Source organism: Anser anser, assembly GCF_964211835.1.
Source record: "Anser anser genome assembly, chromosome: 14".
In the NCBI taxonomy this organism is placed as follows: Eukaryota; Metazoa; Chordata; class Aves; order Anseriformes; family Anatidae; genus Anser; species Anser anser.
In genome coordinates, this window is record NC_139735.1 from 8,908,196 (window position 1) to 8,935,717 (window position 27,522).

The 27,522-nt window shown below is 43.4% G+C and overlaps 2 protein-coding genes and 2 long non-coding RNA genes across 12 annotated transcripts in view; 2 read left to right on the forward strand and 2 right to left on the reverse strand.

Moving 5' to 3' along the window:
- On the forward strand, window positions 1-13,080 carry UBLCP1 (ubiquitin like domain containing CTD phosphatase 1). Of its 2 annotated transcripts, none has more exons than XM_083798301.1 (11): window positions 1-155; window positions 2,576-2,766; window positions 3,178-3,269; window positions 3,638-3,723; window positions 3,815-3,930; window positions 4,994-5,092; window positions 6,063-6,100; window positions 8,562-8,660; window positions 9,070-9,186; window positions 10,542-10,669; window positions 11,997-13,080. In XM_083798301.1, exons 2-11 carry the CDS (start codon window positions 2,613-2,615, stop codon window positions 12,022-12,024), a joined length of 957 nt encoding a protein of 318 aa, XP_083654427.1. In that variant the 5' UTR covers window positions 1-155; window positions 2,576-2,612; the 3' UTR covers window positions 12,025-13,080. The 2 variants fall into 2 exon arrangements, with proteins under 2 accessions (XP_083654427.1, XP_083654428.1); XM_083798302.1 differs by lacking the exon at window positions 1-155 and adding an exon at window positions 517-799.
- LOC310881248 lies at window positions 5,103-22,770 on the reverse strand. 7 transcript variants are annotated; one of them, XR_014572265.1, is made up of 6 exons: window positions 22,749-22,770; window positions 20,287-20,332; window positions 19,274-19,412; window positions 18,939-19,157; window positions 18,543-18,664; window positions 5,103-5,812 (listed from the first exon to the last, which is right to left on the reverse strand). It is a non-coding gene; the product is annotated as an uncharacterized lncRNA (long non-coding RNA). The 7 variants fall into 7 exon arrangements; XR_014572268.1 differs by adding an exon at window positions 19,798-19,881 and having other exon boundaries at window positions 18,543-19,157; window positions 22,749-22,767; XR_014572269.1 differs by lacking the exon at window positions 5,103-5,812 and adding an exon at window positions 10,676-10,928.
- Window positions 20,489-27,522, forward strand: part of LOC310881249 — a 19,524-nt gene continuing 12,490 nt past the window's right edge. For both annotated transcript variants that reach the window (XR_014572272.1, XR_014572273.1), the window contains exon 1: window positions 20,489-21,866. This is a non-coding gene — a long non-coding RNA (uncharacterized lncRNA). The remainder of the gene's footprint in view (window positions 21,867-27,522) is intronic.
- The window catches only part of LOC310881247 (serine protease inhibitor Kazal-type 6-like), a 5,319-nt gene continuing 4,192 nt past the window's right edge, over window positions 26,396-27,522 (reverse strand). The window contains exon 4 of the mRNA XM_083798307.1: window positions 26,396-26,946. Within this exon, the coding sequence (XP_083654433.1) occupies window positions 26,901-26,946 (46 nt within the window). The 3' untranslated portion in view covers window positions 26,396-26,900. The remainder of the gene's footprint in view (window positions 26,947-27,522) is intronic.

Genomic DNA, 27,522 nt, shown 5'->3' on the forward strand with positions numbered 1-27,522 from the left:
TCCCGATCGCGCGCCGCCCCCCGTTGCCCCGGCGACGCCGCCGCCCGCCCGCAGCGCGGGAACGCGGCTCCCATCCGGGCGGCCCCGCTTCCGGCGGGCTCCGCTTCCGCTTCCGGTGCGGCGGATCCCGGGCCGGCGCCGGTCCCGTTGCTAGGGTGAGGGCCCGCAGCGCGCTGCCGCGGGTGGGGGGGGATAGGGGGGGCGGCGCCGCCGTCGCGATCATCGCGATCGCCGCTATCGCGATCGCCGGGGCACCTGGGGAGCCGGGCCCGAGCCCGCCCGTGAGCGGCGGGGACCGGAGCGACCCGCGCCGGTCGCTGGGGGGCCGCGGGCGGGCGCTGCGGGGGGGTGGCGCTCGGCTGGGCCCCGCTGCCCGCGGGACGGGAGCGGCGGCCCGGGGCTGGCGGCGCCCTGAGGCCGGCCCTGCCCCGCCGGTCCCGCTCCTCCTGCAGCCGCCGCGCCGCCGTGGGGGTGCCGCGGTCCCCTCTGCGCAGTGAGGCGCTCCCCGCGGTTTTTTTTTTTTTTTTTTATGTTCGTGTTCTGTGTTGCGTGGTGAAATAAGCAGGAGCTCAAAGGTGGGGATGTCTCCGCTCCAAATCTGCCAAGAAAACTGGTGTCACGAGGCGCTGTCACTACACCAACACAACGTTAATGCATCCTCGACCCGGTGCCCAGCCGGGCTGCAGGCTGTCTGTGGGCCGAGGGGCTTGGAGAGGCTCTGACAACGTCACACAACGGCAAAACCCGAGCAAATTTCACCTGAGGAAGTTTCAGTTTCCTGTCCTGTCCAGTCCTGATGGTAGAAACCTTGAAAATCCCTGCGACTCTCTCATTGCTCCTAATGTTATTTTCTTTATAACCCTTGATTCTGGGGTTCATAATCGGTCCCATCAGTGTTCTGGCATTGAATAACGGTGTTTCTGCGTGCTGTTTCTGATAGCACCCATCTTGACAGGACTGCAATTCCATGAGGACTGACAGCGGATCAAGTGGTCAGCCTCACGGGGTGAGCCGTTCAGTCTAGCACTGGACAGAGATTTAGGAAGTTTCCTCACAGTTCTTGCCCTGGGCATTTTCTTGCAGAATAAGTTTAGGTGTGTGGTGCAGATGAGAAAGCAGACAATAAACTCTTCTAAGGTTAGAAAACTTGGTTAGGTTTATGGACGGAGAGCTTATGCATCAACATTGCTTGCTGCTCTGCGGCCTTAACCTCAGTTGGCTCTCTTAGTGCTTCTAAGGCCCACTTTTCACAGAATAACTCTATTGCACTGGATAGTACTATCCCCTATTTTATTTGGGAATATTTGAAAAACATAGATTTTTTTATTGTCATGTGATATGAGTTTTCCTCTTCAATTTGTTTTCATGGATCTTAGAGGAGACAGCGAGGAGGTACAGCTTTCAGTGTCCTCAGCAAACAGGTCGTGTCTAGTCCTGTCTTATCTGCTGTAAGCTTGGTGCATATACCAAAGGATACAGTATAAATGGGAAGTATTTCGGCTGAGAGCAGGTAACTGCATGGAATATGATGTTTGAGGAGAAGAGGAGTCAGATTTTAAAGTTTGACATCTTTCAGAATTGCCAGACCTGTATTTCTTGAAGGTGGACAGCCTCCCTTTCTTTTTCATAGATCTGCTTTCTCTACTTTTCGGGCATCAGTCTTTTAAGGACATTCTTGCTGTTACTGGTGCAGAGGCCTTCTGTGCATCCCCTGACAATCTGAAACAGCTTTCTAATACCTTTATATCTCCTTGATTCTGTTTTCAAACTTTAACAGAAAAAAAACATGTTCTCTCTTCCACCTAAAGCTAAAAATCTTGTTTCTCTGCTGTGTTTAATCTAGGACTAAACCGTTGAATATAATTAACATAAATGATTGTGTAAATTAAAGATAGTGTAATTATGGTTACTTTTCCAGCACTGCAATGAAAGTGCCGTTCTTACAGTGTAATTGCATTGTGTAGGTGTTGTATTTTGGCTTTGTTTTCAAACTCCTGCTTTGATATTGCTACAGTGAGACGTGACCTGGGGTGTGTATTACTGCAAGTATTGCACAGGTCTCAGTGAAAGAGAGCAGAGAAAGCCAATGCTTAAAATAAGCTGCTGGTTCAGACCTATTTTTATATATTTTAGGTCTTTCAGACTTGCTGTTTAGTAGCTACGTATGTAAAGTTATCCGTGACTGGTTTGATTGCATAATTATTGCAGAGGAAGTTTCTGAGATTTGAAATGACTTCTCGGATGCTGCAGTACTCTACTCGGGTGCCGGTTGTGCAGCGAACAAGCTGTACCTGCGCAGAACACGCAGCAAGCGAGCATATGCTGGATCAAACGGGGAATGTGACATTGCTAAGTACATTGAAGCAGAACTCGGAGCCCCGGTTTTAGGGATGTTCCTTCTGCCTTATTTTCAACATTTTATCAACATATTTGTTATCTGTGCACGCAAAACAGCTCTTTGGCGTACAGTATAATAAAAATGTAAAAATGCTTACACTGTATCGCTTGTCTTCTAAAAAAAAAAAAACCTCCTATTTGTTCCTTGCGTGATCATTGCATTTTCCTCCTCCAACAGATTTTTCAGGAGCTAATACTGAACATATGCTTCAAGGATGTCTCTCTCTCTTATAATAAAATGGGGCGGACAGGAGTATACGATAACCTCACTATCAGAAGAGGACACAGTGTTGGATCTGAAGCAATCTCTTAAAGGCCTTACTGGAGTGTTACCAGAGCGGCAAAAACTTCTTGGACTTAAAATGAAGGGTAACTATTCTTATCTATTGTTTGTTGTGGATGCACATGAGATGTTTAAGGAAGTACATCCTCTTAACTTATTCGGGATGTGTACACAAAAAGAGCATCTACCTCACAGATCTAGCTTTTGAAGGAGCACACACAATATCTAGTGATATACAAAATTTCAGTGTTTATTATTGATACATCTGTATGGTCATTTTTTAATGGCTGATGTGGAAGTGCAGCAAATGTACCTTAAAAGTTAAATGGCTGTTCGCCTGACAAGCAAGGTGTTTGTGTATGGAGGATGATGATGCAGCTTGGAGTATTCTGGTGTTTCATGGGTAGCTTGTTTCAATTAAGCGTGACGTGTATTGACAGTTTGCTAAAATCTTTCTACCCAATTTAGAAAAAAAATGAACTCTGTTTACATTATAGGGAAACCTGCAGATGATGATGTTAAGCTTGGAGCTCTCAAGTTGAAACCAAATACTAAAATCATGATGATGGGCACTCGTGAAGAGAGTCTGGTAAATAGTTTACTTATTAGCTTAAAAAAAAACAGGAAAAATGTTTGTGTCTCCTCATTGTGGTTTTAAATTTTGAATTTTCAAGTAATCATTGGAAAAATAGTACAATAGATTTCAGCTGTTTTTCTGCAGAATGCGGATAGCAGCATAGTCATGAAAAATCTGTATTGTTCCGGGCTTCAAGTACAATACTACTATGATATTCTCACTGAATTCTGAAATCTTTATCAGTATATTTTAGTCACTTTTCCACTAGTAAAATGAAATCATTCTGGTCTTTTTTTTTGTTGTTTGCAACATGCAGTAACAGAATATTTGATATCGCTTGGTTTTACAGTGATCCTAGTTATCTGTTATTATTCCTCTAGGAAGATGTCCTTGGGCCACCTCCTGATAATGACGATGTTGTCAATGACTTTGATATCGAAGAGGAAGTTGTAGAAGTAGAAAACAGGTTAGGAGTTTCAGCTATTAAAAAACACTCCTGTTACCAAATGAACAGTATGCATTTTAATTAACTGTAACTTTTTGCACTGTTATATTAGGGAAGAAAATCTACTAAAAATTTCTCGCAGAGTTAAAGAATACAAAGTGGAAATTCTGAATCCTCCCAGGGAAGGAAAAAAGCTGCTGGTGCTAGATGTTGATTATACGCTATTTGGTGAGATTTTATGCAACTTGTGGGTTTTAAGAGGGCTGTTCATTTGCCAGTTCACATTTCTTGATTTTTGCTTTACAAAGCCATTTCCGTAACTTTGGCTTGCGTTGTACCGTATAGCTTCAGTGTCATAACGTTTTGGGGGTCCTCTGCTCATATTGTAAAAAGAATCAGGCTTTGTAAATGTTGTATATTGTTGATTTTAGTGTAACAACTATTTACTTTCTCCAAGATGATGCAAGAATAGGTTATTTGGATAAAATTCTAAACTCTCTCTTGATCAGCTTGTATCTTGGATATCATGGTGCCAGGACAAGCTATTGTTGTAAAATAATTATCTCTTTCTGTACGTGATTGATTCCTTTTTTGGGGTGGGAGAATAGCTTCTAATTGTATTTCCAGATCATTATTAAACATGTACAAAACCATGTTTTACCTGAAAATTCTGTCCAACTAGTTTTCTTAGAAGCCATAATTTTCCTTCTGACTTCATTTTCTGGGATGTGGGTGTGTCATGGCAGTTTGACTATAATCACTAATAGTTTGCCTTTTTCCTTTCCTTACTTTTTCGTGAGTTTTGTTTATGATCCGAAATAAAAATTCAACCTATTATTCAACATTTTTATTTACACATCTCCTGCTAGCAGAATTTGACAGCAGTTTTCTAATTGGAACAGGCAATGTTTGCATATTTGAAAGACTTGATACATGTTCACAAGATTAACTGGACTGAGTTTGCAAGAATCTCTGTTCAGTATCTGGGCAGTTAGAAATTTGCTGAAGTGCATAGATGAACTATTTGTCCTGACTCCTCAAAGATATTCAGACCCTCAGCTGTCTTACATATTAAGTAAGCTCTCAAATACCTGTGAAGATCAACAAATAAATATCCCTTCTACTTTTCTCACCTTTAATGTGGAAATAGTAGTTTGCTGTGAATTCATTCATGATTTCAAAGCGCCCCAGGGCTTCCCTTGAGAAACGTTTCAGGTCGCTGGGTAGGTAGCAAAGTCATAATTAACATCCTAAATTGAATAATGAATTGCTTCTCTCTCATTCTTTTTAGACCACAGGTCATGTGCTGAAACTGGAGTAGAACTTATGAGGCCATACCTTCATGAATTCCTGACATCTGCATATGAGGATTATGATATTGTAATTTGGTGTAAGTTTTTAAAACCTAAGACTTCATCATAAATTGTCATTTAGAGCAGAAACTCCATATGGGAGGTTTTTATATTGCTTTTAATACGAATCAAGATCTAAAACAATACATGAATGTTCATCTGTAATATATTCACCGAGAATGTTCACACAGCTATTAGAGCTATTTTACAAAAACAGTAATTCTTAGGTGAAGAAAACCACCACATAGTGCTCTTGTGAATGGATCTAATCACGGTATAACGTTCAACATCACTTTACTGAACGTTACTTTATATAAGCAAACAAGTGCTTGAAATAACACAATTGTAAAATAGACATTCAAATGCTGCTTGGTAGCTATCTTTACAAATAACCTCAGCCCAGACAATAAGTAGTGAACTACCATAGCAATAGAAAACTGGCAATGAACCAACCTCTCGTGCACAGGGATGGTTGATCATTTGCTTTAGCACAGTTTCATTTCCTGTCTAACAGCTGGAGCCAATACAGGGTTTAAACCATATTCAAATTGTATTAAAATTTGATTTTCATAGTCTGAAAACATCATTTCCACATATTCTTAGATCAGTGGGTAGCGTTGACACTTTGTCCTTTCCATGCCTTATGCATTGTTATCATTACTTCCAGGAGAAAATCCTGTAAAGGCAACATAGTTCCTCAAACCAGAAGTAGCCCATTTCTATGGCCCTGCAGACTCTGTAGTTCAGGAAGAGCTGATCTAGAAAATGGTTTTAAACATAGGCAGTGCTTAATCTAATTTTCACTTGAAAAGTAAGTTTTTCCAAATAAAAATAATCTTTCGTAACCTGTCTTTAAGGCAGTGAACCCTAAAAACTGTAACAATGGTGGATCTTTCCAAAATGAAAGTTTGTATAAAAATTTGAGAAGTGAGCAGTTTGTCTTTTTTTAAAACCTGTCAACAATTTATTTTGATAAAGAATTTTGTTTTCTCCCTTTTTGTTTTTCAGCTGCTACTAACATGAAGTGGATTGAAGCTAAAATGAAAGTAAGTTGTTCTGAAAACGCGTAATTTGTTTCCAGTCTGGCTAGCAGTTCATATAGTTGGACTCGTGCTCTGCAGTGTAGAGAGATGTAGCAACTAGGAAGGTTGCATGAATCAAAATCTAAGTTTTCTAAACCGCTGTAGTCACTTTAAAATATCTTTACCACAAAACTAGATTAAATCTAATTTTAGAATTCTACACAGACTATCAGAGCAGTAGGTACTAAATTTAGCAGAACTAAACACAAGTCAGTACTTGCCGACACTTAGATTAGTCTCACAGCCTTCACTGTTGCTTTCATCTTACTTCTAATTATAGAGTTCTAATCTTAAGTGTAAAACATTTTTTAAAGGAGTGGACAGATGGGGCATGCTGGAATATTTGTCTTGTACCTCTTGCAGCTGTGTGGCTTTGTTGCTTCCTCTGCCTTATTAAAACATCCGTAAAAGCTCTTCTTTTGGTCCTGGTTTCTTCCGTACTTAAATTGGGCAACTAGCCAGATTTACACAGCTGACTTAGTTGTAAACATATTTACAGCCAGGCTTAGCTCAAAACCTAGTGAGCTTAATAAGATGTGCTGTATGGTTGGTTGGTGGGTTGTTTATAAATCAGAACTTTTTTCCTTTTGGGGGAAAACTGTTCCAAATTTAAGCTCATCTGCCCTCTTATTTTTTTTTTGTTTATAGACTTTTTTCAGGTTGTATCAGAGCAAAGAACATAAAATCTGCAGCAATTTTTTTAAACAAAAATCCTTCAGAACGATCTCAGAAATGAGAGCCTTTAATCAGAACAATGAAATGTAATTGCTCAAGTAAAATCAGTGTTGAAACTTGCAAACACTGTACTTCTGTGCAAGTATTCCATCTCTGTTTATGTTGTGTCTGAATTCTTTGCTTTATCTGGAACAATACTACAGCTACACTTTTGTAGTACAAAACTATGAGTTCAAGTTAGAATGGGTTTGTGACTCAGATATTGGAAGTGCTTGTGGTTGTTACCCATGTGGTTTATTTTCTCGCTATATCAAAACTGTTGTAGCAGACAGAGGTAAGTGCAAGCGTGATGAAATAAGCATACAAAGCTAATCATTAACCTTCTTTTGGCATTGCTTGACTCCCTAATGTGTGTGCAAGCATCACATCTTGCATGTAAGATTTACCATTTAAAGTAAAACCTTTGTTTTGCTGCAGAATCCTTTGTAGCACTGGGGTTCAATCTAGCAGAAAACCATTGTTCAAAACTGGGCTGTTAACCCTGCATCAGTCACCTTTCCACAATTCTGGGTCACCTTTCCAGCCCTTTCATGTGTTACTGATTGACAACCTTCCCATGCCTATTCCTAAGTCCTGATCAGTTGAGATTCCCAGTACTAGAATGACAACTGTTGCTTTTCCTTAAACTGATCACACCTCTGCAAGTTTCACTTTTTGTCTGGCAGCAACGATCCCAGCAATACTTGAAGTGTTTGTTTTAAACTACAAATCAGAAACAGCATTAAAAAGAAGGAAAATCAGATAACTAAGTTTAATTTCTTATTCTCCATCTATTTATGCCCAGAATTCAGACGGTCTAGAAACAGCTAGGTTTTTTTTCAGAATAACAGGACATTGACTCAGATACCTAGCACTTTTCATTTGAGATTCACTTTTTTGTATAAAAGCAAATCAGTTAAGTGTGGCTAGATGTTTGCAAGACAAATATTACAGTGGATATTTTACCCTTGTTTTGTAGCTTTGCATATAATTTTTGGTGCACGCAACAGCAATAAAGTCATCAATGTCTATGTCATGTAGCAGATGTCAGTAGATTTTACTATTACTTTTCAACTTTGGAAAGTATTGGAAATGGAAGTGATGCCCTCTTACCTAGTTAAAGTTTTAGATAAAATTAGATCATTTTTCCTTGAAGTCTTTATTTCAGGAGTGATCAAATCTTGAAAGTACAACTGAGAGATTTCTGACTAACACTGACTGTCTAGGACTCACATAGAGGAAAGGGTAACAATGAACTGCTGTTGTATGTTTCGTCTTTGATTGGCTGTGGTTGGTTGCAATTTACAGGAATAAAAAAATAGCAGAACATACACAGCTGCTATTCTAGCTATAGATACTGAGTAAAGTTGAGGCATGTAGAATTTGTGAAAGATCATGCATGAAGGTAAAGCCAAAAGTTCTATATTGCCTCTTCTGCATAGTTGCTTTAATCTTTATGCTGACATCAGATGCTGAATTTCTCACAGTAAACACTACAAAAATAAATTCCTATCAGCTTTTTTCCCCATGGTAGAATGGTGTACTTTTTTGATTCTCATCGAATAGGAAAAATAAAAACATACCCCTCTTTAATACATCGCTGCTCATCCTCATCAGTGTACCCTCCAACAATGTATTACAATCATGTTTTCAGTTGTACAGAACTAAAACTTATAATCTGAAATTTTAATAATTAATCTTTGTGATACAGGAGCTTGGAGTGAGTACTAATGCAAACTACAAGATAACCTTCATGTTGGACAGTGCTGCCATGATAACAGTGCACACTCCTAGAAGAGGACTAATAGATGTAAGCACCATTTTTTTTCCCCTGATCCTTTTCTACCTTTAGCTGACATGTTACCATACCCCTTTGAAATATTTAATAACAAAGTTGTGCTTGAGTTTTCATGCAAGAAAACTGGAAGAATATCTGAAGCACAGATTTTCTGCTGAAATCCTCTATTAATTATTAGTGTTTTAAGTAGCTCATATGGATGGCACTGATTTCAAATCAAGTAATAAATAATTTATGAAAAAATTTAGTACGAAGGTTTTGTTTACCATTTTGCATCCCTTCCCACATTAAAGCCCAACTAACCACCTGATAATTTTTCAGTCCATTTGAGTTTGGACTTAAATTCGTATAGACTGGTATTTTCATCTCCTGCATGTGATCTGATTTACCTGAGGTAACCTTTTATGCATTATTCTTGCAGGTGAAGCCTCTTGGCGTTATCTGGGGAAAATTTTCAGAATATTACAGCAAAAAAAATACTATTATGTTTGATGATATTGGCCGAAACTTCCTAATGAATCCACAAAATGGACTCAAGGTAATTTTAACTGGAATTTTCATGTATTACTACTTTTACTTATACTTCAAGTAGTACTTTCTCATACTTTTTGAGTTATCTTAAAGAAAGGCTATTCTTAACTAGCAAAGATGCATATTTTATTGTATTTTTTATTTAAATTGCCATTTGTCTGGACTAACATTTCCCCAACAGTAATTTTAAATAAGCTTTAATTCACTATTGAGTTTTTAAGAGACTACCAAAATCACTGAAATTACTTCTGCTTAAATTGTACCTGCAAACTATAACCATGCTGGGCATTGTTGACAGGCACCATTAAAACGTGATGTTCAATCTCAAGAGTGATTCTATTCAGAAAATATGGCAAATAACAAGCTGCCATACTTCGTGTTAGCATGCCAATGTAATAGCAAGCATTCTGTTCCTGGGTAATAATTAATACCTGGAGCCATTTTGACTGCAGAACAGCAAATATTTCATTTTATAAAATTGTTGACCAGTTCCTGTTCCAAAACTTCTAATCATCAGTGCTTGTTCTGAGTAAGAATGGAACTTAAATTTCTACGGTGCAACAGTATGGTACTAAAAGAACCCCCACAAATTTCTTTTAAAAAAATCAAATACAGAAATCCAAGATGTTTCTCAGCAAATATCCATGATTTGAAGATAGCAATTGATGAGATCTATCACGGTGACATTAATTGGAACTGTATAAATATATGAGAATCAGGAATATCAAAGGTATTGCTGGGAGAGGATTAGCCAGAGAGCTCCCCCTAGCTTAGATTTCAAAGATGTTTGTCAAAATGTTATTAAAGAGAACTGCAGACAAGAATGTTGAATCACTAAAACAAGGCAGAGGTATGATGTATTCCAAGCTTAAAGCAGTTGTCAGATAAGCTTTATTTCTGACATCTCTTGTCACAGAAACTATGATTGTAGTCAAATGCTTTTTGTTGAAAAAAAAGCATCTGGTTCCAGTGATGCCACACAGCTCAAAGCAGAGCTGAAAACCCCTCATTTTTCCTGCGCAAATATCTATGAAATCATTTTAGAAAATGTGACAGTCCATTGCAGATCAATCTGTTGTTGTCTGACTGGGAGGGAAAGGCCTGAAGAAGCACAAGACTGACAGAACAAATTGCTTCTGGGTAGGCGTGCCAGACAAAAACCCCAAAGTCCAGATTGCATCAATAAAAAGACAAATTGGAGGTGGCCACTAATGGAAAGTTTTTCTTCCTCTTACCTAAAAGAAGTCATAACGCGGCATAGTATTGAAAATGTGTTTTAATTAGGTGATAAGTGCTATAGAATTGGAAGCGTTTTTCTCACTTGGAGCAAATGGTTATACGCAATTTATTTATTTTGTATAGATAAGGCCTTTCATGAAAGCACACTTAAATCGGGATAAAGACAAGGAGCTTCTAAAGCTCACTCAATACCTCAAAGAAATAGCAAAATTAGATGACTTTTTGGAGCTGAATCACAAACATTGGGAAAGGTAAGAACAAAGTCAAAATTTACTTCTGTCTCTCACCCCACTGCATTTTGTTTAAGGTCAGCTGTACAAAGACCAGAAACGACTGAGCTGATGAACTTTGACATCACTTAAAATTATCATCTTCAGTGTGAGTGGGTTTTTAATAAGGCTGTAGTGTTTAAGCTGCCCCTCTAAGAAGTTAGGATTTTGATAGATTGGACCTTCTTTCTTCTTCAGAGTTAAGGACGAGCAATTGTTTTCACTGAAGTAGTTATGCTTCCTAAAGGGAAAAGAATTTCTGAAGAAGCCTGCTCCCTGTAAATCTCTCTTTTTCCACTCCTACAAAGTTAGACTGTCAGTTCAGATCTCAGGTCCTTTGCAGCCAGGAAACTTTTCTATTGGTTACTTCTGAGGTTCGGGGTGTTACTGTGGTGCACAGACACTATCCAAGTTGTGTGGTATTACAGTATTCATCAGCACTGAAACATAAGTTTACTGTATTACTGAGTTCTCCAAATGCTTAATGCACCAGTTACTATCCTAATTCTTGCTGTAGAATGAGTAGTTGAATTGTTTGGGCAAAGTTCTTTTTGATTTTATGCATCAACCTGAAACTTCAATACATGTAAAAAAAGAAGCATGTGTAATATGTTATTGGAAAACACTCATACAGTGCTTGAAAGAACAGCCTTATGAACAATATAATTTCCTCTTTTGTTTCTGATTAAAAAAGAACGTCAATGCTAGATTTTAAAAGCACTGGAATTTATTGGATGTTTCATAGTTAGTGCCAGTTAAATTAATTGGATTTTTTTAGGGTGTTTGCAAAGTCTTCAATGTCAGCACATAGCCAGATTTTTCCAGCTGCGGCAGTAAGAGAACTATGAGATTAGACAACGAACATTTTTCGAGTAACATGGTTTCTCTGAAGAAGTTAGTGGAAGACTATTCTTTTCAGGTTTTACTGGATGACTATTCTTTAAAGTCTTAAATTTATTTGAAGGAGTCTCATATCTAACGTGCCTTTCTATCTTAAAGGTTATATAGCTACTTTTAACTGATATATTTTTAACCTCTTAGAATTAAACAATTTGAATCTTCTTTCCCCCTTTTGTTTAAAACCTTATACAGTTTAACTAAAAATGTTCTTTGAGTTACTGCAAGATAACCAATCATGGAATTGGGAGAAGGTAAAGTCTGATAACAAAATCATTATTTGATCTTTTTTTTGTGATTAATAACCAGATTTTTAGTGAGAAAAAGTAGACTCACAGTTTATGCTTATAAAAGGCAAGATAAATTTGTGCCTGCCTCTTTCTTTTTGTGAAACTATTTTTGTTTCTTTCAGGTATCTTTCAAAGAAGCAAGGACAATAACACTAACAAAATTGCATAGCACTGAATTGAAGGGAACTTAACTAAGATCATTGGACTTTTCCTTGCTTTTACGCTAGAGTATAATAGTGCTGGACACTGGATCCGATGCCAGAATGACTGCTATACTTGGTCTTCCAGTTGGTTGGTTATGGGGTTTTGGGTTTTTGTTTATTTTGTTTTGTTGTTGTCTTGTGTTTTGTTTGGTTTTTTTTTGGCTCCCCCCCAAAAAAAAAGATCACAGCAATAAGCTCAAGGTGGGAGAAAGATGTCGGTTACTTTTTCTTGCTTTCAGTTCTGGTGTTACTATTTAAAATATTTTCCTCTCCTTTTCTGCTGAAGTACAACCATAACCTTTAAAGACCAAAACCATTCTGAAACTAGAAAAAAATTTAGACCAAAAATGTTGAGTAAGGAGCCAACTTTGGCAGTGTATGAATTGTATAAGCCCTCTATTCCCTCTATCTTTAGAAACAGTCTCCCTCCCATTCCAGTATTTAAATCTATAAATTACAAGTTGTCTAAGTTTGGTATGTATTAGTATATCAGTGTTTCTCTGTGCAAGACATTAAGATGGGAAGGCACCACCTCTGTGGCCAATTTACCCCAATGTGTGAACTTGTACTATAAAGCAGTGTTTACTGGAAAACAGAAGACTGAAGTTTGAGGGAGAGAAACCCACTCTTTTTGGTAACTGAAGAGCAGTCTGCCTGAAAAATTCTCATGTCAGATAAAGGGTTTAAACCTCAGATGGGAAAGTCACATTCCTAACAAAGCATGAACAAAACCCTTGTTCTCTTCTAGCTAAATCTTGTCAAAGTGGAAACACTGTGTTTAAATACAATATTCAGCCATACTGTTCTTAAAATATCATTTACTTGCGCTGCTTATGCCTGCACTATAGAAGTGTGATGTGACTGCTATTTGGCATTACCAACACTTGTGCATTATGCAGTTCATGTATTTGAAAGAAGACTGACCCTTTCAAATAAAAATGGTATATATTGTTCTTAAGGAACTATAGCAGTTGTGTAAATAATAAATACCTTTTTTTCATAACTTGTGTCCTGTGCTGTTTTAAATATTTGGTTTGCATAATAGAGAATCCATTGATAATCTTCATCTTGGGTGTTGGGTTTCTCTTTTTGGAGGGGTTCTTCAGACTCCAGAGACACTGATTTTACATTAGTTGGTAAGAGAGCAGTATATGCCACAGCAGATTAGAGCAGTGGTATTTAATAGTGAAGCATGTAGCTGCACGAGAAAGGAACCTTGACAGCAAATGTCAGAATGTCAGGACAGCAGACACAAATGAGCTGTTAAGATGAGCATGTTAGGCTCCAGCTCAGTGACCTGTCAGAAAATATACAGTTTCTTATCTGCTGCTCTTTGTGGTTTAGTGCCAACTCAAGCTGTGTTTTAAACTAGTAAACCTGAACTCTGATGCATAAAAACCTTTGTTTTAGGTAAGTACAGAGGATGAATTTGAAGTTTTGTCTCCTAGAGACAATTTCTGAACTAGAAGGCTGACTCACCCACGTACTTCCAGTGTAGATACACTCCCTGGAGTTTGAACAGGGAACTTTTACATGGAAAGGCAGCAGTAGCATTGATTTTGAGACATAGGATTTATAATACATAGTACTAGAATATCTTTCTATTTAAAGAATGTCAAGGCATTGTGCCTGATTTACCTCTAGAACACGCTGAGCCAGCCAGATGGAGAAAACAGAACCAAGGGAATGTATTTAAACATGTACCCATATCTTTTTGCTCAAAGGTGGTCTACAAACAGAAGTTTTATAGTGAATAAGTTGCGCTCCTTTCTTTTGCTTTATACAAGGAACTTTAAAAAAGAATCTCAGTTTTTGATTTCAGTAACACCAGGATTTCATCCCAGAATTTCAAAGTACTTGCTAATCTGAAACAGATGTGCACTCCCCTTTCAAATATCTTATAAACTGAACTGGAATATATGAGAATGGTCTGGATGTAGTGGTAACTCATAACTGTTGCTGACAAGTCATTTTGTCTTTTATGCCTGATATTGTTTTCCTTATCATATTTTATGTTTGAAAACTGGTCTTGCAATTTGAATAGTTTTGCAAAAGAAGCCTGTGGATTTCGCTGGCTCTCTTTGGAAAATGCTGCAGCAATTTACTTGGCTTGATTGATGTATATAAAACTACAAAGCTGTAAATAAGGAGAGCACAAAACTAACATTCACCAAATTTCACAGTACTAGAGCAAGGGCTTACTCAAATGAACAGGAGAGTGGCTTAAAACCATTAAAAGTGGCAGGTAATGATCTGGAATTTGTTGCCAGTGTTCCCAGTTGAGGCAGGTGGTATCAGCAGGTTCAGAAAGGAATTGGACAACTTCATGAACAAGAAGTCCATAGTCAGGTGCTAAAGGATATAGGCTAGGAGGCTGTAATATGCCTTAACACGAATTACAGGTGCCTAGGAAATTGGGTAGCACGCATGCAGTGGCCAGGTCTATACGACTTTAGCTGCCACTGGGGACTGGGTGGGACTTTGGCCAAAGCAGCACAGCTCTTGTGTTTGTACTACGGGACTTTTCTAGGTTGTGCCTACATTATAAAGCATCATCTGTGGTGCCAAACAACCAAAATTTAAGATAACTGTTAAGATACTTCTCTGATTAGCAACAAAAATGTGTTTAATGCTCATAGGTTCAGAGGAAAACACCTCTGCTGATATTCTGTTTCTCCATTTTAATAGGGGATATTTCCAAAGCCTTGGCAATAACCATCAACACCAAAGTTTAAAGCCCTGTTCTCCCTTAATTTTAGTTTCCATTTAGACTATATTAAGGTCCCTGAGACGTATTTGATCAATGTTTTTCACAATCTGTTAAACAAAAGAGCATTAAAATGATCAAAGAGAAGAAGAGTATGGCTTAATTACAGAGCTCTTTTTACTGTTCTGTGAAACTCTGTAGAAGCAATAAATGGGCTAGTCTGAGGTATTCCAAATATTTTCATGTGTCAGCCTGTACTGGACTCCCAGTACATGTCAAGTATTTTGTATGGTGTTCTGTTTGATTATTCATACCAAAAGAGACAGTCCATTTAAAAATGAAGTTATTTCTGTAAGCTCTGGATATCTGACAACTCTCATATCTCACTGTGGCATGAATGCTCATCACTGGAGGTACACAGTGACAGCTGAAGCCAAGAACTGAACTGCAAAATCTACTCCACAAATCCTGCTGCATGACTGTGAAATTTACAGCTAGTTGCCAATTTTTATTCCTGACTTGACATGCAACTGACAGCAAGTGGATGCCAAAGGGTTTAAGACAATTTTCCACTCTGTCTCTTCAGGATGTATTTAAAACTGATGTGAGAAGTGCTGAATATTTCCTTTCTTCCAATAAAATGAAGCCTAGGTAAAAACTGTTTCAGAGAGCAAAAAGTGCACAGTTCCCTGATTCATTAAGGCCGTTTAAAAACAGAAGTGCTGGATGAAGAGGTGTCAGAGGGCAGAAACCTTTGACATTCCTCTATTGTCACTGCAGCAGTCATTATAGATGGTACCCAAAATCAGTGGGCCACCACTGCACCCAGTTTAAGGTGGCTGAGGGACTGATGGAGAAAGATTGGAGTGAAAAAGGTGATGTTGAGAAAAAGCGTGGGACTAGAAGAGAAAAATACTGATCTCTCCAGGAGAAGACAACAAGTTTCTTGTATAGGTAATATTAGTGACATCTTGTGACAGACACAAATAGCCAAAGTACTGACATTCACACTCTGAAAGGGCTATTTACTACTCAGGACATGCTTTAGGTATGAGCTACTTAAAGGTCTGAAAGAACTGCCTCATAGCTACAAACGAGTAATTTCAGTTTGGTTAGGTTTTTGTAGAGAAGGGTGAAAAGTGACTGTCATGGCTTACAGCACTGTTTGAGTCCCAGACCACACTGCCTACCTCAGACCTTTATTTCCCAGCCCAGACGCATTATCCACTCAAGATCTCCTCTACTACAATCCCAAATTATCTTTTGGATCCCTGATAAACACAAGAGGCTTCAACCTCACCACTCCGACATCAGTCCTTCCCTGATGGTGTTGTATAACAGGACTTCAAAATGAACTATTTATATACTGACGAGCTTTCTCGAACATCCCCAAACTTCTTTATTTATGCATATTTATGAAATGCACACAGCTCAGGAGATTCTTTGATACTGCGAGCACTCGGATGCTCATTTTGTTCTCAGGAGTCTGTGCAGAGCTTGGCACTTTTCCTTGCCACACACAGACACATACAATGCCATGCCATTAATTTCCATGTCTCTCCTAGCAAACAGTTTTCCCACCAATTCATCTTCTGTTCAGAAATAATGGGTACAAGTCAAAGGGAGCTTGTTTTCAAATTGCATAATGCTTTTAGCGCTATGGGTGGGGTGGTGGGCACAGCAAAGGAAAGTGCATCATTAACGCTTGATTTTTTTTTCCCCCTTTCAACTGCCTAATTGGAATTGCACATCCATTCTGCTCACACAACACTTTTTTTCAAGGTGTTATTATTAAAAAAAAAAGAGCAGCTCTTTCGTTTTTAGGGCCCAGTGTCAGCTGTGGCTGCTGCATGCAAGGGAGCTGGGTGACCTGGAGCACAGCCTGCCCCAGTCACCACAGCTGGGTTGACATCTCCCCTCCATTTCAGCTTTGCTGGAAGATTTTGGCTTCTGTGTTATGAAACACCAAGGTTACTACATCAGATTTTAGTGACTAAATATCTTCACCTGTGGTGCATTTAACATTTAACAGTGACAACTTTGTTCTTCACTACTGTCCTCTCAAAAAGGAGATAAGTCAAACCCTGGATCAGAGCACCAGGGAAGTCATGGTTCAATATAAATGCTTGAGCCAAACACCTCAACCTTCAGATTTAACTGGGATTTTCATGTCTGAGCTAGAACTTTGTTCTATTCACTGGAAAAAGAATCCCTGGATTTTGAGTTGAATCCACCATGCTTCCTCTAAACAGAGACCAAAGTCTGACAGTTTGGCAGGAGTGACTGATATGCAGGCAAGGGGCTGTTCTGAAAAGCTGTCTGGTATTGGGGGGAAATGTCCACAGATGAGTAAAAAAAAGAAACTCAAACAAGCCCAGTTTTGACTGACACCCAGAGTTATGTTTCTGAGCATGTTCTCAGTAACACTTACAAAACCTCCAACCTTTTTTTTTTTTGTTCTCTAGGATTTCTCCCTCATTTCTTGAAAGCTTATGGATGTCTTAATCTGTGTATTATTGACATGGTGGACTCTAAGTGCTCCACAGGAGGCAGTGTGTTGTGGTATTGTCATGACAGAGTGCATTGATTTTCTTTGTACATTATTCATGGTACAAGCTAGTAGCTCCTTTGGGTAAACACCAGACCATTCCTCAGGTGTTTTCCTCAGGTCTGGGACATGTTGGAAGAACAAGCAGTGGCACAGAAAGAATAAATTTAACAAGTTTTAACAAAAACACAAGATAAGATGCTTCCTAGGGAAAACTGAGAGGGCTGTAGAATTGTATTTTTTTTTTTTTAAGGTTTACCAGTTCTTTACCCTCCTTTCTATATTCAGTCTACATTTGTGAGTAGTGAAAACTGCAAGCACCAGTTTAGTAGGCAAGCACAAGAAGAATTTCAAGCACTTGCCAAAAGTACAGCTGATGCCAGTGTGACTTTTGGGTCTCTCTGCTGTCCTAATGATGGATATTGCTTGAAGCAGGACCAAACTGAACACATTTTTTGAAAGTGTGTTAAATTGCCTTGGAGATGAAAATGATAAAGCAATAGCTGTTTTAAAATCTGGTTAGTCCCTTGCAGATGTGTCTAGACATAACAGCTGTGTAGTAAAGCCTTTTTCTATATCAAAGAGCAACATATTAAGAAACAAAGGATTTGTGTCTAGCACTTGAAAAGAAAAATTCTGAGCTTCAGATAAAGGTGGGTTTGTAACTAGATCTGAGCAGTACACCCACTCCCTAGTGAACAATAAGTGAGTTGGGACAAACATTTAGAAGCTACTACACTACTTCATTTTGAATTGAAGCTGGAAGAAAACAGGCAAGTAATTGAAAAATACTGCCTTTTACAAAATAAAGTATCTTGATTTTATGTGAAGGTGCATTTCTGCTTTAAAGTAGTCCTAAAATTTAAGAAAAAGTCGGCTCAAGTGTTTTTTCCCCTTAACCTGATACAATTGGTTTGGTTGGTTCACTAAAAAGGATCAAACACCTCCCTGAAAAAAATACTTGCTTTAGCTATATGATATGTAGATATATGAAAACTGAGCAAGTGCAGGTACATTCTGCCACCAGTAAACTATATAGTGCATGGCTTTATGGAACTGAATTTATGCAGCATCTACATGGTACTGTTGCAGCTGATAAGACTGAACTCATGGTTTATTACTCACACAACAGCAATCCCAGACAACATTAACACATTTGTCTGTTTTAAACCTTTGATATGCTCTAAAATACCCGCCCAGTTAAACTTACTTTGCTAATGCAGAACCACTCGTTACTCTCAGAGGTGCAGGAAGCGGAGCCGAAGTGCCAATGCTGAGAGCCCCGGGGCTCGGTGCCGATCTGGAAGCATCTCCCCGGTGCCAGGAACCGCTCTGGGGTCAGAGAAGAGCGGAGGCAGTGAGTCAGGGGCAGTGCCCGTCCTCACCTCTGCTTGCCCTGCAGCTAGCCCAGCGCACCGCTGGCAGAGCTCGCAGGCACACGGTGAGATGAAAGCACCAAAGTGAGCAGTACATCTTGTGAGATTAACATATAAAATCCCTTAATGGATATGTAGGCAACACAGATAATTATAAATCCACAGAGCATGACTCAGTCAAGCAGAGGGCACGCTTCCAGAAACTATGGAAGGAGAAGTCACGGTGTTACCTTCAAAGAAACCTGAATCAAGCCAAAAACCAGCAACAGCACCATTATCAGACCATTTAGGCAGCAAGCAGGGCAAATGGAGACTTAAGGGCAGAGCTTCCAGTGCTAGCTGATCTTTCACAAGAATCACTTGAGCTTTACAGCTCAAGCCTTGCTGCTGCAGAGGGTTGAGCAGCGGCCTTGGGCCAGGCGCAGGACAAACACTGAAGTAAAGCAGGTCTATGAAGGAAAACACACAGGAGCTTTTGAGCTAAAGCTCCTGCCAGAGCCAATTAGCATGCAGAGGCAGGATCACACCAGCTTTGCAGGGGTGGAAGGCAGCACAGTGACCTTACCTTCCCTTGCAGCGACAACACCAGGCAGGCTGGTCACGCAGCCGGTGTCACTGCCTTCCACACCCTACAGCAAGGGCCTTGCAGCAGCAGGTGTAGTTACCCAAACTGTCCCTTCACCCATGGATCGGTGCTGTTTTCCCTGCTCCCAAGTAGAAATGAAATATATATGCACAACAGGACTTTCTCAAGACAGCACTGAAGGGCCCTGAAAGCAACAGGGCAAGGCTGGAAGTGTATCCACAGGCCCACACTGTCATGAGTCTGCTTCTCTGCCCCAGACACCCTCCCCATTGACCCCATACACATCTTAAACCCCACAGTCCCCCTTTTTGAGCAGGAAGACCCCGCTGTGCTTTCCAGTTCTCATATTTCCACCACCTTTCCAGCAGCAACACAGCAGTGACAGGGCCATGGCAAGGCAGGGAAGCTGAGGTGCTTTTCACTTCATTTTCATTAACACAGTACCATCACCAAGGACTATCCATTTGCTAAGAGCTGAGGGTTTAAGGTTCATCTCTACTTACACCTTGGCATGCCTTGTGTCCCAACAGCATCAATCTGCTTTCAAGCAGGGGCAAGGTTTGGCTGGGCAAAGCTGAATGAACTGCCTACAAGCACACAGGTTGGCTCAGCTAACCTTCACTGCCCCACAGGAGACAGCTTCCTGAATTTAACTTTATGCAAGAAGAATCAAGGTTCCCCTATGTGGTAGACAGAAATATTTTTCTGCAGCATAAAGGTATGTGCAGCTGTGCCAGTGCTTTCTCCCACCAGGTTTAGCCAATTTACAGCTTTTCCACCCCAAGGGAGGTCTGTGCACCCACATCAGTAGGTCTCCCACCACAGGGTGTCTTTATCAGCTCCTTGCATTCTCCTTTACTCCTGCCCTATGCTGACCTCCACTTTCCAGAAAGGAAATTCATTACCTTTTCCTCCGTAATGTTTTCCCTCTAAATCACTGTAAAGATCAAACTCCAAAGCAGAACACGGGCTGCACATTGCAGGACACTCACCACTACTCTTTGCTGCAGAGGGTCCCTGCTACTTGCTCAGGGGTGCCTGTGGGGAAACAAGCATGTGCACCTGCTAAAGCCCCTGTTTTCGTTTGTATCCCCACCCCCCCCCCCCCCCCCCAAATAAAAAAAAGGGCCCTAGGAGGGGGGTGCCACACTCCTTATGCCCAAGACACCTAAGCCCCTCGCCAGGCAATGCCAGCAGGAGGGCGGAAAGCAGAGCCTGGGTTTAAGTCCATTGCAAAACAACGCTGTGAACTCTCACAAGACTTTATTCTACCTCTGAGTTTTCTCAGCCCTTCAGTCTCAACTGCCCGCTGGCCCTTCCCAAGCCCGCAGCAGCAGCCCGGTGCCGCAGTCTGCGGCAGCACCCGGTGCCCGCCGCCGGTACTGCAGCCTCCCATTCCACCTAGAGCTCTGCTGACACAAGGAGCAGCAGCAGCATCTCACCAGGCCTCGGAGAGATGCCACCAAGCCCTGGGTGATGCTACAGGGCTGGCAGGACCCTGTAGCACCAGCAAAGAGCATGGCACCATCAGCAGCAGGGTGCTGGGATCCTGCCGGTGCAGAGCACACTAGCACCGCCCGATGCCAGGGCTGCTCTCATACAAAGGTATGAAGTGGTGGTCTCATTTGTCACAGAGGGGAAGGGCTTCAGAGCCCAAGCCTCAGGTGAATTTAGTGAAAAGTGGAGCAAGTGTCACACCTGGCATCCCACTGCTGATGGCAAGTCTCATCACCTGCATCCAGCAACAGCAGAACTGAAATACACTCCCCACATCAAAGCTTCAAAGTCCTGCTAATTTCAGCTGCATCTCTGACTTTTTTTTCCCCGATAATGTCTGCAGTAGAGGTGAGCAATGCCCTGGGGGAGCAGGATGAAGACAGCAGGCTGAGCCATGTCAGGCCAAGCAAGTCATTGATTATAGCCATCTTATTATTTTAACATCAAGGGGACCTGCTGAGACCACATTCTGTCCCTGAGCTCTTCGACAAGAGGCAACACATGCTGCAGGAGCCCAGGAAACCCATTCAGAGCACCCTGTCCCAACAGCAGCCTCCAGAGAGGGGCCCAAGGGCTGCCAGGTGAGCAGCAGTCTGCCAGGACAGCTCAGTGCCATGCCTCCCTGCCCCAAGCTGCGTAATTCACTGCAAGAGTAACTGTTGGGCTCAGCAAAATAGGAACCCGTCCTGAAAAGAGCAGCTGCCTCGTGCAGTAAAACAAACTTCTGAATCTCCGCGGCTGAATAATTTTGCTGCAGTTTTTGCACAGCTCGGCTGTCGGCCCCTCCCGTTTTAAGCAAGCTCCCACCTGGCGTCCGGCCATCCCTCTGCCCCCCATGAGGGCCCCAGGAGGGTGCAGGGGGGACACTGGTACTCCCAGCAGCCACGAGAGGGAGCCCGGCAGCCGGGAACGAGCCGGGCTCCGTCGGCTGCAGCCTCCCGGCAGGGATGCCCTGGGCAGAGCAGTCCCCGCATGGGGCTGGGAAGAGGCTCCGGAGGCCTTTTGAAGTCCCATCCAGCTCCTTCTTAACAGGACAGCATCATTTCGAGCGCCTGCTTGCTGGTTGCAGCTGTGGGTAAGTATTCGGGTACGGCTAGAGAAGGAAGATGACAAAAAGCCCCGTGTTTGCAGGGCAGGGCCTGGGCAGCAGAGCAGCTGATGCTTCTATCACATGTGACTCCACAGAAGCCACCCTCCCAGAGAAAGGCACAAAGGGATTTTTTTTTTTTTTTTGTGAAGAAAGCCAGAACTGCTACAGCCAGCCCTTTCCACAATACCAGCATCTCTATTCACTCCCAATTAATTGAGCAATTTCAGCTTGGAAGGGGAAGCACCCCATGACGCAGCACCACCACGTTTCTCACCTCCGTGGGAAAGCCTCGCTGCCCGAGCTGGGAACAAGGCCCTGCCGCAGGCACTAACGCTGTTCCTTGGCTCGGCTCTGGCCTCACGTCGGTCAGGGCAACACCCCAGGCCCAGCAGAAGCTTGGCTTTGAGCTTATCTTTCAGGTCTGGGATGAGGCTCTGTCAGAGCCCTGCCCCATCCAGAACCCCCCAGAGCTGATCCTATTGAAGCTTTGCCCCCTCACTGCCCCACAGGTACTGAGAAACTCAAAGCTAAAGAGCTGCCTCTAAGCATCTTATCACTGGAGCTTTAAAGCAAGCAACTATTTGTGTGACACCTGCCTTTCCCTAGGAACATATCTTATGCATCCCCCCAGTCTCCCTTTATGTATTGTGGTAACCCACATGCATCATTAGGAGACTTCTCCAGCACTTTTGGAGCAAATTTATAAGACACCAACACCAGCCACCATCACCACAGCTACTCCTATGAGAAGCTCCTAAACCACACAATTTATTTCAGGGAAGGGGGAAAACACCAACACCCTTGCCTATCCCTATCCCTCTCACCACCCTCCCCCTCCACCTCCTCCCCCCAAAGCAAGACACTCACCTTCTCCTTGCTCTGGAATCAGCAAAAAGGCCCACCTGCTTCCCCTGGGCCCCTATTTAACTCCCTCAGTGGTGGTGGGGTGGAGGGAACTGATGGCTGATCCACAGCACCTGGGGGCCATGTCACCCTGAAGCAGGCTCTGCTGCGCTCTGATCCTCAAAGGACCCAACACACGCTGACCCCTTCATGCTGCTCCTTGCAGCTGTCACCACCTACATGTTTCTAGCCCCCTGCAATACAGTTCTTCCCCCTATCTCCTGAGCAATCATTTCCCCTGGCCCCACAGCTCAGCCTTCCCGCCAGTTTTGGCCCCAACCCAACACAAGAAAGATGATGAAAAATGGGAATAAGCTCAGTGGAGAGCCACCAAAGCCACTAGTGGCTGGAGCCCCTGTGAGAAGAGGCTGAGGGAGGTGGACTGGGTGGTGAGAAGAACATTTGGGGGTGTGATGGCCCATGCCCATCCCTGCGAGGGGCTTACTGAGCACACAGAGCCAGGCTCCTCAGCAGCGTGTGGCTGGGAGACAAGAGGCAGTTGAAAGGAAAGAGGCTCAGAATGGAGACATGACAAAGAAAAATTTCCTCACCGTGATGACAACCAAACCCTGGGACCAAGCCCAGGGAGATCTTGTGTTCTCCACCCTTGGAGGGTTTCAAGGTTAGAAAGGATAAAGCCCTGAACAACCTGCTCTAACCTCAGAACTGACCCTGCCATAACAGGAGGCTGGATTAGAGACTTCCCAAAGTCCCTTCCGACCTATCTTGATCCAGACTGCCTTCTCACAGGGAGAAGAGGGTGAACTGGAAGGACGACCGAGTCCAGAGCTCCCTCCCCAGCCCGGCTGTGGGAACCCTGCAGCCAGCACCGCCACCCTCAAATTGACCATGGCAGCTCAAAAAGCCTCATCAAACACTGTGAATGTCAAAGAAAGAAGTAGGACAAAGGATTCGACTGAGTTGTGACAGGGCCACGTGCCCGTGCCGGGGAGGAGGAGGGAGCGGTGGAGCACACCAGTTAAATGGGCCAACAGCCCTGGCACACCAAATATCAGCCGCACCACTAGCAGAGCGGAGCTGTGAGATGGAAATGCATCCTTCCCCTCTGTCGGGGGCAGCCCGCTCACAGCAGGGTGCTCAGCTGCAAGCAGCATCTCTCGTTCAGCTAGAGCAACCATGCAAGGATGTAATTCTTCCTTATTTTAACTGCAGAGGGGGCTGGGTCAGGCGCAGGGAGCACGGGGCTCCCCTGTGAGCAGCAGGGCTTGGCAGCCACAGAGGTGCTGGGGCAGCTCCCACCCCAGCCTTGTCCCCGTGCCTGAGGACCTCCCTCCCCGGGGAGAGGAAAAGCTGCAGAGATGCAGAGATGCTCGTGTTATCAAATAGAGGAGAGATCTCAAGTGTTTCATGACTCACTCATCTTTCAAAGCTGTCAAATAAAACCAAGAAGAAAAAAAGCACAAAACAAACAAAAAATAATAATCTCACAACTTAAAATGTGGAGGAAGGAAATCAAAGGAAAAATACTGGCTGAACTTTTGGTTTCTGGTTGGGTACGTGTCTGGGACCGAGGCCGGACACAGCAGCGAGCTCTGCCCGAACAGCGGCGGCCACAGCTGCAGCCCTGCTCTGTCCCCAGCATCCATCGTCCTGCAGAGAAAGCAAGTGCCATGCTCCAAAATGGAGAGCAAACAGGGCAGGGACCCTTCACTTGATGCAGCACTGCCTCTTCTGGCCTCTCGCTGGGGAGGATGCCTCCGCCAGCCTGGCGTGGAGGCCGAGGCTGTGCCCCCATGGGGCCCGTGGCACCTGCCTGCCCACCCCCCTGCTGCCGGCTCCCTCTGCTCCCACTGGCAGCTGCTGAACCCATCATGCCCTGAGCAGCATGGCATTTTCCTGCGGACACAGGAGCACAGCGCCTGCTCACCACGCTGTCCTGAAAGGGACGGGCCTTGGGAAAGACCTAGAGCCAGGACAAGCACCCGGGGGATATTTAAAGACCTCCGGGATGGAGGGTTCAGTGCAACTCCCAGGAAATCTCCTCTAGCCAGGTCGGTGGGGTGTCTCACGGCCCCTCTCTTGAGCAGATTACAGCCAAACAACCTTTGTCACCCCGAGACTGAGGGCTGGGAACAGCTGTCGGAGCTCTCACGTCACGCACCCCTTGACAGAGGCACGCATGCTGCGAGTGCCCTCCCCTCCCTTGGCAAGTCGCTCCAAAACCGCACGGCCGGGGCCGTCAGGAAGAACTTCCCGGTATCGTTTTGCCTTTATACTTCCAGGTGCAATTGCGTTCTGTGATTACAGTTATGAGTAGCTGGGTGATTACTGAGATCTGCTCTGTACAGACGTAATGTCACCTCTGTTTGCACAACACCGTGGATCCCCATGAACCGAGTCCTCACCCCTGAGATTGTCCTCTGCAGCTGGCAGGTGCCTTTGTGACGGACCAAAGGACAGTGAGTTGTGCCTGCTCCTGCTGCAGGCACTTGTAGGTCCATACCAGCATGGGAAAATAGTTTCACAACGTCTTGGACCCCTTTTCCACTCTGCCAGTAGAGGTGGTGCGGATGGTGCTTGGGTCTGTAGAGGTGCAGAGGTGTTTCTATGCAATATTTACACTGTCAGAGCAAAATACATGATGATTATCGAATAGGGAAGTCTCACAGCTTCTGTTCTCTTGTGATCTGTCCTTGTTACTCCAGCCTGCAGATTAAAAAGGATTAGGTACAGGGAGATGCTGTGAAGATTTTGGAGTCACTGAGGGCCACTTCAGGCATAGAGACGTCCCATATCCTCTCTCTCATTAAAACATCATTTCCCATCTTAAAAACAGTATTTTTGTTCCTGTGATCTGACTATGGTGCTGCTCCAGAGCCACGGTACAGATCACAGGACAGCTCAGGCAGGATAGGACATGGTCATCCTGCTCCAGGTAGGAGGAAGGATGAGGAAGGTCCTTCCACTCCCCCAGCAGTGTCCTTGGTGACCACCCATCCTTGTGCAGGAGGTGCTTCTCACTCCCCTCGGCCCTACCCATGCTCTGGATATCTTGCTGTTGAGTTACTAAAGCAACAATTTGGAGCCAAACAAGGGCTCTCTCCCCGGCTATAGATCATTGTGCTCAGTTCAAAGCCTGCACTATGGCACAACAGGCAAACACTCCGGCTCTGCCCAAACACCATCCAGAGGCTGAGGTGCTCAGCGCCCAGGTGCTTGCAAAATATGTTGACCCCTGAGGCTCATGATAAAATCTAAAGCTCCCTTTGAAGGGTAAGTGTTTAACATTAAGAAAGTAATGTCCGACTGATCTGCTGCCAGCGTTTTAACAAGGGGATGCCACAGGTATTTCCCTGTGTGGATTTTACACGGTGAATGGGAAGAGACTCTAGAATTTATTTTCTCACGTTTGCACAAAGAAGGATTTTCCAACCAGCATTAAGAAGAGAGAGTGCAGCAGTGTGAAAAGTAAAGAAATCAGTAAAGTTTGTGTGCATTCCCCTTCGTAAGTAAGTACAAATTCTTGTCCCTGAAAAATCAAGGGGTGTGTGTGATTCAGGGGGAGTTTATGCTAGAGGTGGTGAGAGGAAACCCACAGCTTTTCTCCTCCAGGGAATTTTCTTTTAAATTACTGACACTTATACAATCTGTGCTGTTCTAAATACAATTTTATTAGCATGAGAAGTTACTTGGAACAGGAAGCTAATGCTGGTGGGTTCACAGTTTTCAACTCAAAGTTCCCTCTCAGGACAAAGAAGAAGGAGAAGGAGGACACCCAAGGATGCTGATGAAGAGCAAAGGTTCATGAAGCCACCCCCAGTGCCCAGCAGGCACGTGCCCGTGTGTCAGGGGGACAGGACCAAGGAGCTATGGCAGTGCGGGGAGGAGGGCACGGCCGTGGGAATCACTGCTCCTGCCCGCGTGATGCAACAGCACAGTGCGGCAAAAGCTGCACGTTAACTGCTGGCATGGCTGCATGGAAGCACTTTTCTGGGTGTTACGGAAAAAAGGATCCAGCCAAAGAATTGTGCTGAGTTTTGTTTTATTGAGCAGAGACAGTGGAGACAAGGACAAGCTGCTGCCATGCCCAGGCACCGGCGCCTGCAACCGCCGCTGAAGGGGGATCAGCGTTCGGTGCTCGGAGATGGTGAGGACTCAGCATTTCCCCATGTGCTTCAACCTTATTTTCCCTCCACTCCTCCTGTAAAAGGAGCAAGACAGACTCAGAGAAAGCAGCATATGACAGACAGCACGAGCACAGCAGCGTGGGACAGGGAGCTCATCCATCTGAACAGGACCATTTGCCTGGTTCATGCTAGAGTACCCCAGAGCCTCACAGGGAGCATTAAGCCATCTTTTCCTCTCCCTGCTCCTCTCTACTTTCCCCTAGGATGAGGCAGCCTTCAGAGTGCACCAAATGTTAAGGACTGATAAGGGGAAACTGATGTTTTGCAAGTCCATTCAGTCCAGAGGTGCTGACTCCTATTACATCTCCTTTAAAAGGAGAGAGCTCAGGAAAAGGCGGCTCTCCAGTTCTTTCTCTGAGTTTTTGTGCCTTGTTCCACAAAGTCCATTCAAACTTTCAACTCATAATGTGGCACAGCTCGCCCCCTGCGTTCCTCCAGACTGTTTTCTGCATCCAGAGGTGTGGACAGGGAGAGTTTCAGCCTCTGGCACACAGAGGAAGACGTGCACCGATTTAGTCCATGCAGGAGGTAAAGGCAGGTACAGTTACCTCCCAGTCCCTGTGCTGTTTCTCTGCATTATGACCAGCATC